General features: G+C 57.9%; 1 protein-coding gene across 1 annotated transcript in view; it reads left to right on the plus strand.

Annotated features, from left to right (window-relative positions):
* LOC120405294 (receptor-type tyrosine-protein phosphatase V-like) overlaps nucleotides 1-13,582 on the plus strand; it is a 70,726-nt gene that overhangs the window by 30,648 nt on the left and 26,496 nt on the right. The window contains exons 11-21 of the mRNA XM_039538803.1: nucleotides 1,739-2,008; nucleotides 2,800-3,072; nucleotides 3,485-3,757; nucleotides 4,300-4,569; nucleotides 5,457-5,729; nucleotides 7,775-8,047; nucleotides 10,196-10,468; nucleotides 11,748-12,020; nucleotides 12,491-12,769; nucleotides 12,993-13,127; nucleotides 13,234-13,444. Coding sequence (XP_039394737.1) covers nucleotides 1,739-2,008; nucleotides 2,800-3,072; nucleotides 3,485-3,757; nucleotides 4,300-4,569; nucleotides 5,457-5,729; nucleotides 7,775-8,047; nucleotides 10,196-10,468; nucleotides 11,748-12,020; nucleotides 12,491-12,769; nucleotides 12,993-13,127; nucleotides 13,234-13,444 — 2,803 coding nt within the window. The remainder of the gene's footprint in view (nucleotides 1-1,738; nucleotides 2,009-2,799; nucleotides 3,073-3,484; nucleotides 3,758-4,299; nucleotides 4,570-5,456; nucleotides 5,730-7,774; nucleotides 8,048-10,195; nucleotides 10,469-11,747; nucleotides 12,021-12,490; nucleotides 12,770-12,992; nucleotides 13,128-13,233; nucleotides 13,445-13,582) is intronic.

Genomic DNA, 13,582 nt, shown 5'->3' on the forward strand with positions numbered 1-13,582 from the left:
CATTTTCCCGTTTCTTGAATTCTCTGGTGAAAACATGCTCTTCCAGAAACCACGTTTCTTTGAGGTATAAAGTATGCATCAAACATAGCCAGAACCTTTTCATAGTCATCTTTGTGACTGTCTTTAGTAAAATCAAAGGATTTAAAGAAATGCTTTGCCTGCTTCCCCATAGAAGCAATTAAAGCAGATACCTGTATATCTCCAGTTCCTTTATGCAGCTTGTTTGCAATTTGAAATCTTGCAAAATACTGCTTCCAATCTGTCCATTGGGAAGGTTTGTGAAAGCTGCAGTTCTCTGGACCATTGAAGAGTGGCATGTTGATGGTATCCTGCAACCTTTGTTGCTGTTTTCCTTCTTTTTTTGCTCTTAGTTTACTCTTGACACCATGTCATGCTTCTGTACCAGATATGAACTGGCTATGGACCTTGCTTCTATACCAGATATGTTCATTATAAGATGTTTTAATGCTCTGCCTGTTGAGGTAAGCTTTAAATAAAGTATTTTACACTACATTTTACATGTAATGGCTGAACAGTGCAATACACTTTAGCAGTCTCTTGCACTGGATATGTTCTGGAGCAGGTAGCCGGCACTGTCATGGCGTCACTGCTATCAGTGTTCAAGCTAGCTGGGTACATCTGCTCTGGACTGTGGTGTAGACATCCCCTTGGTCTCTGCTTTCAGCATTTGCAATGATATGACCACTAGCAGCAGATATCTCCAATGGCTGGTGATGGGACACTAGATGGGGAGGGCTCAAAGAAATCTTTCTCGGGTGTCTGGCTGCTGGGTCTTGCCCACGTGCTCAGAGTTTGACTGGTCGCCGTATTTGGGGTCGAGAAGGAATTTTCCCCTGTCTCAGATTGGCAGAGACACTGGGTATTTTTCGCCTTCCTCTGCAGCACGGGGCACGGGTCACTTGCAGGTTTAAACTAGTGTCAGTGGTGGATTCTCTGTAAAGTCTTTAAACCATGATTTGAGGACATCAGTAACTCAGCCAGAGGCTAGGGGTCCATTGCAGGAGCGGGTGGGTGAGATTCTGTGGCCTGCAACGTTCAGGAGGTCAGACTAACTGATCACGATGGCCCCTTCTGGCCTTAAAGTCTGTGATACAGAGACTGCTAGGCCAAAGCGGATGGGTGAAGAGGAGTTCGCTCAGCGCTGCTGGAAATCATTGGGTGCCTAATATGGATTTAGGGGCCTGGCATTAGCCTCAGTGCCTGGGATGGCCTTGAGGGGCCTGCCTGCCAGTTCCAGCATCCACAGGTGGAACTGGGGTCCTAGCATGGACAAGGGGGATCGCGCTATAACAGGCATGAAGGGAGCAGAGAACATGTAAGAGGAGGAGAGGCAGCTTCTGGGGCCAGCTGTGTCTGTCTGTCTGTTCTCATTGTGGGGATGCGGGGCTGAGAGTTATCTGCCCTCCGTGGCAATGCCAGCCCCATGTGTGGTGCTGGAAGTACACAGGGCACCTCAGAACTGTGCCCCAAGCAGCTTGGGTAACACACTGCCTGGCTAGATAACAGCCTGCTATTGCTGCTGCCAATGAATGGAGCTTCTCCTTTTGCCCAAGTGCTGCAGATAGGAAGGTCCTGGGTTCTGTGGTGCCCGTCACCATAGTATCTGGGCACCTTCAATACAGATGAATTCAGGCTCCCAGCACCCCCATGAGCTACGGCAGTTTTTCTTCTTTCCCCCCATCTAACGCATCTTCCTGCCTTTGTTTCCCCTCCCCAGACCCTGTGTCGCTGGCCAACGTGAGTGTGACACGTGGGCCAAGCCCCTGGGAGCTGCACGTGGGCTGGACGGAGTCGGGCGGGGCAGGAGATCACTGGGTGCAGCTCTACGCGGATGAGTCTCAGTCCATCATCAGGAACACGTCCGTACAGCGCGGAGCTGCTCACGTCGACTTGGACGGCCTGGTGCCCGGGGCGCGGTACCGGGTGGAGATCGTCTCGCAGGCCGGACCCCACCGCACCTCCTCGCAGACAGCCATTGGCTACACAGGTATAGCATGGGCCTGGTGGGGTGGGTGTAGCCGCCTGCTGTGTTAAAGGGCCCCCCTCTCCATTGAGCCACAGGGGGTGTGAGTCTGTTACAGGCCTGGGCTCCAGAGCGTTCGCTCAAGCTGTAGCAGCTCCTGCTCTTAGCTCCAGAGGTCCCTGGTGCAGACCCTGCTGCATCAGCCCAGAGGGCGGCCGCCACACCAGGGCTTCCACAGGGCACTGCTTTGGGGTACACATCCCCCAAGACTAACCCGCTCACCCATATCAACACTGGGCAGAATCCCGGGGATCTCAGCCAGGCCTCTGATCCAAGCCGAACCCCTGCTGGTGGGCTGGTTTGGGTCAGGGAAGTGCCCCCCCAAGTCCCCTTTACTTTTGCGGCTGGGCTCAGCAGACTTGACCCCTCTGATTCTTAGCACTCCCCTGGGGGAGCATGGCACTAGCAGGTACCTGGCTGCAGGGGCACGGCCCGGGGGGAAAGGGGGTCTTGGCTGGGGGAGGGGTGCCGTTCTGCCCTAACCCCAGGCCCTTGCTGCCCAGGACGGAGTCAGAGAATGGGGCCCTCTGGCCCTCACCCCCGTCAGACACGTGCTATTACCCTAGGCTGTCACCGTCACTGTGCAGCCGCATGGAACGGGAACGGGGTGAGGAGCTGAGATCTCGAGCACCCACCGTGCCTTAGTCTGGCTGTGAAGTGCCAGGGGCACTGGCTTTCCTACCCTTGCTGTAAGGACACGGGGCACGTGCCGTGTTTGCCCCCACGGGCCCCATGACACTCTTTCTTCCTGCTAGCCCCTCTGATGCCGCTGTCCCCAGCCATGACCAATGGGGGCAGCACCTCTGCTCTGGCGGTGCGCTGGGAGGCCCCTGCTGGACAGAGAGACGGCTACCTGGTCAGCGTGTATGAGGAGGGCTCCCTGGCAGCCGGGAGACATGTGAATGTGGGGAAGGACAGCACCAACGTCTCCCTGGCGGGGCTGGCGCCGGGATCTTGCTACCACGTTGGAATCTCCGCTCTCGCCGGACCCTACAGCTCTGACCCCCAGAATGTCACCGGCTGCACAGGTGAGCACCCTGCCTGCTCTGGTGCTGGCCCGCCGGGGTGTGCGCTCGCAGTGTCTCAGTCTGGCTCAGAGGGGAGAACAGCCAGGAGTACTGGAGAGGTGATGGCGTTAGAGAGGAGGGTGCCCCTGTGCAGGGCTGGAGGTGTTGTCCTGCCACAGGTGCCATGCTTTGGCATCATGTATAAAAAGCTGATCTCCTGGCCAGATTTCTATGGGAACAATTGCTGTCTGCCTCCGTCCCCCTGCCCTTTCAATTGCACAGGATCCTTCATCACGTCCCAAGCTGTTGCTGTGGGCTGTTGCAAGGGTGTCAGGATCCTCCTCAGAGATGGCTGCACACGAGCGGTGGGATTTTCCCTTCCCTTGTGGCTCCCTCTTGCCCTGACTCCTCCTTCTCTGCCTTTGCCCTTCAGTTCCAGCTGCTCCTGCCAATGTGAGCCTCACCAACTCAGGCAGCTCCTCGGTGCTGCGTGCTGCCTGGGACGAGCCCCCTGGGGGCAGGGACCACTACCAGGTTATTCTGTACAGCCTGGCACCCTGGGGCATAGAGACAGCTCAGTCCCTGGGACCCAACGCTCAGAACATCACCTGGACTCACTTGGCAGCGGGCAGCAGATTCACTGCACAAGTCACTGCTGTGAAAGGTCCCTACGAATCCTCCTCTGTCAACATCACCCAATGGACGTGTGAGTATGACGGGCCCAGGATCAACCCCCCAGATCTGACCCTACGCCCCCCTCTGCCCTGCTCAGAGCCTGGCTCCCTCTCCCCCATTCTGATCCTAACCTGCTAGGGACCCCTCTTCCCCTGCCGCCCCTGGGGAACAGCCCCCAACACATCCCCACTCTGCCAAGCCCCACTGCAGCATCCCTGCTTTGGCCTTCGGGTGCCAGGCCCCACTCTGACCCTGCCATCCCTGGCGGCCAGTCCCTGACCCCCACACCTCCTCCCTTACCCTGCTGCAGATCCCAGGGGTGCTGTCCTCTGTGCTGCACGGGCCAGCACCCCCCTTGGAGCTGCCGTGTGGCCAGCTTGGTCCCTGGTGTCTGTGTTGCATGCTGCTCTCGGGAGATGCAAGCTGGAGACCAGTGCTTGGTAGCACCCCCACCTGCTAGATGAGAGGAGGCTGCCTGCTGGGATGGGCTGTGCCCCTGGCAAGGGCAGGCGGGACAGAAGCTTTGATTGCTTCTGCTAGCGGAGGCTGACTGTGTCTCCCCTTCTTTTCCAGACCCCCTGGCCCCTGCCAACCTCACCCTGGCCAGCCCCTCTGCCTCCGCCCTGCAGGTCTCCTGGACGGGGGCGGAGGGGGGAGGAGAAGGCTACACCGTGGATCTGTACGACGCCTCCTCCGGCAGGCACGTTGGCCACACCTTGCTCCCCTGGGGTGCTAGGAACCACACCTTCCAGAGCCTGACCCCGGGCACCCGCTACAGCGTGGGAGTGAGCACCACGGCAGGGCCTTACCACTCTAGCACCCCCAACCTCACCCACTGGACACGTGAGTGCCTCACCCTGCAGCCAGGGGCCCCCATCACAGCCTTGGCTTGGGGAGACCCATCTCCTCCCAGAGTCGTGTCTCCATCCAGTCCCGCGTGCCACTTCCACTCCATCTGCCCATGGACCTGGGGGAAGCCATCCAATCCTGCCTGGTACTGGGAGGCACCTCCACGAAGGGGTCGGCCATTGGGAGCAGTAAATATATTGCCAGTGTTTTCCTTACGCCTTCTCCCTGTATTCTGGCAGGACAGGGCACAGGAGCTGCTCTACCAGTCCTACAGCTCTGTCCCTGCTCCCCTCCTGCACTGCGCCGGGACACAGGATCGTGCCCAACATCCCAGAGGGGTCTCGGGGGCAGCCTGCCTTCCCTGCCTGTACCCCATGCTCCAGGCTGTGAGCTCCCGATGCCTTGGATCGGGACTGGAGTTGTGTGGGGGATGGGCAAGCCCTTTAGGTCCTTGCAGATCATCCCACACCAAAGCAGGGACCGTTCTGATCCCAGCCAGCTGGATTTCCCCCTCCCCCGGCAACACCCTTCACTCAACGTCTTCCCACTACATCCAGCTTGAGCAGTCTCTGCTGGGAATGTGGCCAGATCTCATGGGCCTGGGGAATCCAAGAGGAAGGCTGGGGCAGGGCAGGAGGAGATTGGGGAGTCCCAGTCGAGGCTGGCTCAGAAGCTCCAGTGGTGGCGAGGTGGTTCTGTGAGAGAGCCGAGGCCATCAGCATCTTCCCGCCAGCCCCAACAGAGCCCGGTGGGGCAGATCAGGGGCCCCAGCTCAGCTCAGACGTGCCCGGCTCTCTCCTGGCAGGCCCTGGCTATGAGGCTGGGCTGGGCGGTCTACAGCTGCAGGCGCCATACCCTGAAATGTTTGGTTTCACCCCCAGACCCTCTGGCCCCTCTGGCCGTGCATGTGGCAAACCAGGGGCACCCCGACAGGCTGAGCACATCCTGGAGAGCAGCCGCCGGGGGCCGTGAGGGCTACGTGTTGACCCTATACCACGCAGGATCGGGTGTGGTGGCAGCCAGGGCCATCGCTGGGGAGGACGCCCACAATTTCACCTTCACAGAGCTGGCCCCAGGATACAGGCACTCGCTGGAGGTGGTCTCCATCGCCGGGCCCTACAGGGCGGCCGCAGCCAACGTCAGCGACTGGACCTGTGAGTGCTGGGGTTGTAAAGGGGGGATGCATCAAGGGGGCACTGCTTGTGAATGGAGCAGGAGGCCCTTGCAAGCGCAGAACAGCATCTGGGACCCTGCTGAGTGCTGCCAGGTGCTCAGATGCCAACCCGTGACATCAGTGGCTAAGGCAGGGGTGGGTAAACTATGGCCCCCGGGCCACATCCGGCCTGCGAGCTGATGTAATGCAGCCCTCGAGCTCCAGCCGGGGAGCAGGGTCTGGGGCCATTCTGCATGTTCTGTGGCTCTGCATGCATGTGCTGTGGATCTGCGCATCTCCCAGAAGCAACGGCGTGTACCCCTTGGCTCCTATGTTTAGGGGCAGCCAGGGGTCTCTGTGCGCTTTCCCCTGCCCCAAGCGCCACCTCCCACAGCTCCCATTTACCGGGAACTGCAGCCAATGGGAGCTGCAGGGGCGGCACCTGCGGATGGGGCGGCATGCAGAGCCGCCTGGCTACACCTCCGCGTAGGAGTGGGAATGGGGACATGCCGCTGCTTCCAGGAGCTGCTTGAGGTAAGCGCTGCCTGGAGCCTAAACCCCTGAGCCCCTTTCTCACCCCAACCCCCAGCCCTGATCCCCCTCCCGCCCTCCGAACCCCTCGGTCCCAGCCTGAAGCACCCTCCTACACCCCAAATCCCTCATCCCCAGGGGCCCCCCTGCAGCACGCACCCCCTGTCAGAGCCTTCACCCCCTCCTGCACCCCAACCCCAATTTTGTGAGCATTCATGGCCCGCCATACAATTTCCATACCCAGATGTGGCCCTTGGGCCAAAAAGTTTTCCCACCCCTGGACTAAGGGGAGGTGGGCTACCCTCCCCTGCGCACTGCCCCGTTCCCATGGGGAGAAGTGTGCGCACACCGGTGTGCACACACACATACACACTCACACAGACACACACCAGATAGACACATCCACGTGCCCAAGGACACAGAGAGATGCACTCACATAGGTGCGTGCACACGGACAGAACATGCCTGCCCTGACGTGCCCAATCACACAGATGGATGCGCAGGTGGATGTGCACACGCTCACTCACGTCCACTTACACAGACGTGCACATATGGACACCTGCCTGCTCATGCACATGCTAAGCTGTAGTGGGTACAGAGACTAAAGGTTCAAGGGCTAGTGAATGAGGATATTGGAAATGAGTGGCTGCATATCAAACAAAATCAGAACACGTTTTCTAGAGACTAGACTTAACTACCAAGGTAACCTCCAATCTGTCGACGTTTTAGCTCACCCAGAGTTCTCTCCCGCCTTTCCAGCCAGGACTGCCCGAGACCTGCGTTTGGGAAGTGAAAAGCACTGTCCTTTCTGTTCTTCAGTGAAGGTTGCCCGAGTGTTATCTTTTGCCTTCTAGAAATATCCCCCGCCCTGTTCATTGTCTTTGCTCACACACGCACACGCACACACACACACCGGCTTGCTTTCCCCATGTACTCCTTTCCTGGTGATTTCACAGCTCTTTGTTTAACAGTTGACTTTGTATGTAAATGGGTGTCCGCTGTGTTAGCTTAGGGTGCTTGATTCACATTGCGACAGAGAGAGAGACCCTTCTCAGCCTGGTTTCCTCCTTTGCTGGTGACTAATCCCTTGATACAGCGTTTCAGAGCAGATTTCCGATGTATACATAACTCCTCACATAGCATCTGTGCTGACCTTTCACAATGATGGCGGTGAGCAGAGTGACACCAGCTTTCATTTCAAACTTCACCTGACAGTCTTTGGGGAACCAGAATGTACAGACCAGAATCAGGAGATTCCTGTAACCCTCTTGCCAGCTGGTGTTCAGAAGTTCGTGGGTCACAGGCTGTCACAACAGGGGCAGATGGCAAAGTAGCAGCAGTGCATGGTGTGCAGACGGAGGAGTGGGGGGAAGTGTGTCAGTGGGGGGAGGGGTGTGTGACAGCAGGGCCCCCCCTTACCCTCAGGATGCACATACCACGCAGTGCACTGTCTGTCATGCTGAGGATCCCATTCACTCTGCCACGTTTGTGATATAAGATCTGATGTTTCCCTAGATCCTCTGGCACCCCCTAACATGTCCCTGACAAATCAGGGGCACCCCAACAGGCTGACCGCATCCTGGGGAGCCGCAGCAGGGGGCCGGGACGGCTACACGCTGACCCTGTACCACGTGGGATCAGGTGTTGTGGCAGCGAGGGTCTCTGTTGGGAACAACACCCACAATTTCACCTTCATGAACCTGGCCCCAGGAAGCCAGTACCTGCTGGAGCTGGCTTCCACGGCTGGGCCCTATGGGATGTCCATGGGGAACGTCAGCGACTGGACATGTGAGTAGCGGGATTTTCATAGTGAGCCAATCCGAGCCTTAGACGGGTTCCCCAGCAGCTGTCAGCAAAGCATCTGTGAGTTCACAGCCCTGGGAGCCAAGCAGAACTGATCCACCCTTCCCAGCTGTGAATCCCAGAGATGGTCTCTGGCATTGATCAGTGAGTTCCCAGTTCCCTCTGGATCCTGTGACGTGTCACCCGAACCATATGTGCTTTGGCTCCGCAGCTATGTGGGAGCTGGAGGTGAACCTAGAACCAGGGGGCATCTGCTCAGCGAATTCAGGCTGAGTAAGCTGAGACTCACCCCGTTGGAGGATTGGGGTATGACCTCATACTTAGTGGCCATGACGGATCGAACCTGTGTCTACTCTGGAAATCGATTCTGTAAAATGAGCCCTGGGGTTATTGTCTTTCACTGATTTCTGTATCAAATCCACTCAGTTTCACAAGCAAATGGTTTTTGGTTTCCCCTAACAGCCAGCCCTGCCCACTCAGCCTGGGATCTGAGAGTCAAGCTGGGTTCTTTCCATCTCATGCCTCCTCCCCAGTAACCAGGAGCCAGTTGATGAGTATACAGGATTATGTCTCAGTCACAGGTTACACCTATAACTCTGCTCACCTGCGTCTGAGTTTCTGAGGATGATGTGCATGGAGGAGAGAGTTCGGCTTGACTCTCAGCTCTCAGGCTGAGTGTGACGGGCTGGTCGTTAGAGAAAAGCATCTTTATATGTATAAACTGAACTAATCTAACTGGGATTCCTTGAGACACAATGGACATGAGACCCCTGATGCCTGTTTGGCCAATCTTTGAGTTGACCCGCACTGGGAAGGATCTGGCCCTTGCTAATAGAACTGTGGCCATTTCCAAATGCACTGAGAGGGGAGCAGGAGAGATTTAGGGTCAGATGTGCCTGAGGGGCCCAAGACTCAGGAAGAGTCACTGGGTCTTAGGCTCCTAAGTCCCCTGGGTGTTTATGAATATTTTACCCATAATCCTCTAAAAAGCAGCTTGAGACCCCAAACCATTAACAGAATTACACCTGCCGATAGACACACACAATCAGCTCCCCTTGTCCCTGTCATCCTGCTGCGTCCTGAGTCCTCTCTGCCAGGCGGTGCCATCTGTGCCCTCCCCCTGGCCCATTTCCGCTTCCCACTCTGCCTTAGGGACCGCGCTGTCGCCTGCCATTACATAGCTGTGGTCTTGGGGCCTCGCGCTTTGGCCATGTTGAGCTGTGATTTGAAGGCTAAGTCGCAGCAGGACCCTGGATCCAGTGCACACAGTTCTTTGGGCTGGTGCGAGGTGGCATTGGCGCCTGCGCTCAGAGCCGGGCATGTAGCTGATTTCTTGGTGCGGGAGGCTCCCTGGGGATTTTGCTGCCAGTTTGGCATCAGTTTGACACTGAAGCTCAATCAGCAGATGCCCTGGGCTACACCTGGCCAGATCTAACAGCACAAGGTGGTAAGGGGGAGTGAACCCCATGGCACACTCCCCAGTACAGCTGTGTTAAACCCTCTTGGGCTGAGCTCCAGGCTTGTGGGGCACCCATTAATGCTGTCTGGGAGCACATGGGGCGTGGGCAGGCATGGACTGGGGCTGCCTCCCCAGCAGTGGTGGGGCGGGGATCATATTGCATCCTGAGAAGGGCTGCATCAGAGTACGCCCTGCTGCAAAAGGGGTGGGGGGGGGGTTGTAAGTGGGGCACAATCTTTTCCTGGGGATCTTGGCACAGCACCCCCTGCCCTCTACACAGGGCGGTGCCGAAGGGTGCAGTCTATCGCTACACTGAGACATCTGGGAGCCGCGATAAACTCTTCCCCATTGGTACAAACACATCTGGGAAGGGTCAGGGCTGCCTGTGCACGTCCCCCATGGGACATGGCTGCATCATGTCTCCACAGGGATCGCTGCATGGACCTGATCTCAGAATCAATAGCACCTGGGCCTGGTGGGGGAAAGGAAATGGGAATCCTCTGCCCTAAACCTGAACTGGGAACGTGTCACCCCCCATCCCTTGGTGGGACATGAGTCAAGAAGGCAGTTAAAGCCATGTGCATTTAGCTAATGATGACAGAGCCAGGCCTGGATGGCTGACAAACCCCTGCTAGTGCATGCGGCTTTCATGGTCTCTCCCGGTGTTTCCCCAGACCCTTTGGCACCCCCTAATGTGTACCTGACAAACCAGGGGTACCCCGACAGGCTGAGCGCATCCTGGGGAGCAGCCGCCGGGGAGCGAGATGGCTACACGCTGACCCTGTACCACGCTCAAGCAGGCACGGTGGCAGCAAATGCGTCTGTGGGGAAGGATGCCCACAAGTTCACCTTCTCAGGCCTGGCTCCAGGACACAAGTATTTGCTGGAGGTGGCTTCTGTGGCTGGGCCCTACCGGACATTCGCTGGGAACATCAGCGACTGGACGAGTGAGTGTTAGGAGTCCCAGCGCCTTTGCCCGGTGCATGAGATACAATGCTGCAGAGCTGGGTGGGGTTGTGCACACGGAGCAGCAGGCTGGGGCGGGGGAGTAGCTAGTGCTGCTGCGTGACAGCTTGCGGGCTACAGGCACCCTGGAGGAGGTGGGATTGGGATCTGGTTTAGGAAGCTAGGGGGGAGCCTGAGGACCCCAAAGTCCTGGCTAGGGAGCAGCCAGTGGAGAGCCTGCAGCCCGGGATTGCTCTCTTTGGTCAGGCATTCTGGGCTTCCCAGCATCCTTTGCTTTCAGGGCCTTACACCATCTGCAGCGAGCGCTTTTAATCGTAACAACGCAGCCCCAAAGCCATTGCTCCTCCCCAGCCAGGGACAGGCCGTTTCAGCCAAAGGCCCCTAGCACACGCCTGCAAGGTGTCAACGAGGCCAAGAACTTTGCAAGACTTCAGCAGGGGTGGGATCCTCCAGAGCTAAACCTGTGTCTTTGTTCCAATCTTTCCAATCAGGGGCATCAAAACAAAAAATGGCGTCAGTGTTAGCAGACAGCGGGTTCAGCTTTCAGTGCATTTCCAATGTTCTGATGGACTTTTTGTCTGCAGCCAGATCAGTCTATTCAAGAGCAGCTGAACATTAGGTGCCCGAGCCTAGATTTAGGCAGCTTCAAAAGCCCCTAAGTGGGTTCAGAACCCAACTCAGGCAGGTGAACATGCACTAGCTCAGCAGGAGCCAGCGTGCCAAAAATAGCCTCGTGGCCATGGCAGCACAGGCAGTGGCTCTGGCTAGCTACCTGAGTAGTACCCGGGGGTGGGGGGGGTGGGGAATTGTATCACAGCCACCCTGCTATTTTTAGCACGCTAGCCTGAGCAGAGCTAGTGCGTGTATGTCTACCTGCATGGGAATTATACCTCCCAGCTGCTGGATAGAGGGGCTAATTGCTTATCCACGTTGCCTTTGTTCTGGCTCAGGATGGTGAGAGGAGCTGGGTGTTTCAGCCGAGATGAGCGTTTAAAGGGTGACACTTCCTGGTAGGAAAATAATCTCACAGGTAAAATCTGAAAGAGTTAGGAAACTAATTAAAGAGAGGAGTCCAAAAATGTCCCCACAGGCAATCTGAGACGTGAAGAATAGCAGCATAGAAATAAAAGATCTGCCTTAAATGAAGACTAGAAGGATTGTCTCCCATACCCCGACTGTATTGCCCTGGGGTGGGCTGGGGGTCGATGTGGCAGACTCAGGAAATGACTCTCTCTCCCTTGGATTGTTTTTATAACGTAGCCCCTCTGGTTCCAGTGAATCTCTCTGCGGTGCCCGGGGAGAGCCGCACGGTGCTGGCCGTGTCCTGGGGCCATGCCCCCAGCCAGCTGGATTACTGCCAGCTGTGGCTGCGGGGTCCCGGGAACACCACGCTACCACAGAGGCACACCCTGGCCGGGGGACAAGTCCAGCACTTCTTCCAGGGGCTGGTACCAGGCAGAAATTACTCAGTTTCCCTGAGCTGCGTGGCTGGGCCTTACTGGAGCAGCACGGGCATCTTGGTGGTGCCAATAGGTGGGTATGGGCCTGTGCTGGACGGGAGGCTGCAGGGGCTGGAGAGCGCAGCAGGTATGTGCAGGGCAGGGAGGGGAGTGAGCTAGTGACTGGAGGGAGATGCCCACACGGAGCCACATGGCCTGGTGGCATCCTGTGAAATAAACCCGACTCCACAGAGAGTCTTCCTTGGCCTGGTCCTCCTGTGACATGTCTCTCCCCTGCAGGCTCTGGGCACAGCCATGCTGGCCCCTGGCCTCCCGCGTGACCCCCGACCCTGGCCCAGCCTCACCATCCCTCTTGCAAAGGCCCTGGCTAAGCCACTCCAGCCCTAGGCCAGCAAGCCGGGGGTCCCGAGGCCCAGGTATCCAGCTTTGTGCCTTGGCACCGTGCAGGCATGGAACTGCTGTGGGGCACATGGCCTGGTTCGGGGCTGGAAATGCCCCCACCCCGTGTGGGGTCTGTCTAGCTCAGGGTCTCTCCTTTCTCAGTGCCTGACCCAGTGGAAGATCTGCAGTGCCAGCCTGACTCCAAGGGCTTTTCCCTGAGCTGGACCTTCCCCGCTGGAGATGTGGAGGCCTGCGAGCTGGCGGCAGAGAGGCTGTCCGGGGGGCCCCCTCAGGCTGAGGCTCGGGTGATCGCTCCCGGGAGCAAGACCAGCCTGTGGGGTTTGGAGCCAGACTCTTCGTACCGAATCAGCATGAGCGCAGTGGGCAGGAACGGGCTGAGGAGCCGGGCCGTGACTCTGGTCTGCAACACGTCAGCAGAGGGTAGGTCTCCCCACAGCCCCCAGGAAGAGCTGCCAGATCAGGTTTGCTGGTTAGCTAGCAGGCCCTATTCCAGAGATCAGAGCCCCTGGACATGGAGTGGAGGCTGGGGCTTGGGACTGGTTTGTAGCGAAGCTGCTGGACTGGGGCTGTGGGGGCGGAACTGCTCAGGACCAAGCCAAACTCCAGCCCTAACCCCCCTGGGCCGGCCGGGTTTCCATTTCAGTCCTGCCTCCGCCGGTACGAGCAGACGTCCCGCGGGTCGAGCCTGGCTCCAGAGTGCTCATCTCCCCCGACATGTTCAGCGAGGAGAACGGCCGGATCGAGTACTATGCCATCATCGTCACCAGCAACGAGTCGTGTGAGTGCCCACTTCTCGCCCGTGGTGGCTCCGCTGAGACCCATGGCCACAGTTCCCCGCCGAGGCGTGGGAGCTGCTGCTGATACGCTTGTGTCTTTAACTCCAGTGTCAAGGCCCACCCAGGAAACTGTGTCCAGCACCTGGTATGATCACTATTATGGACAGGAGGACTCCTACGTGGCTGTGCTGCTCCCCAATCCTTTCCATCCAGACAAGAGGAGCACTCCCCAAACCTGGTTGGTGCCGGTGGGAACGGATGAGTGTGGCCAGTCCCGGGAGATCTGCAATGGGAAGCTGAAGGCAAACGCTCACTACAGGTGGGGACCCCTGCTCTGGCGGATGTTGGCAGACAAGGGGGGGTGGAGGGGGAAAGGGAGCACGGCTATTTGGTGAGAACAGGGCAGCATCTCCCTCGCACCCCAAACACATACGCCAGGGGGGCCGCAGTGGGACCA

This window comes from Mauremys reevesii, linkage group 4 (assembly GCF_016161935.1).
Source record: "Mauremys reevesii isolate NIE-2019 linkage group 4, ASM1616193v1, whole genome shotgun sequence".
NCBI lineage: Eukaryota > Metazoa > Chordata > Testudines > Geoemydidae > Mauremys > Mauremys reevesii.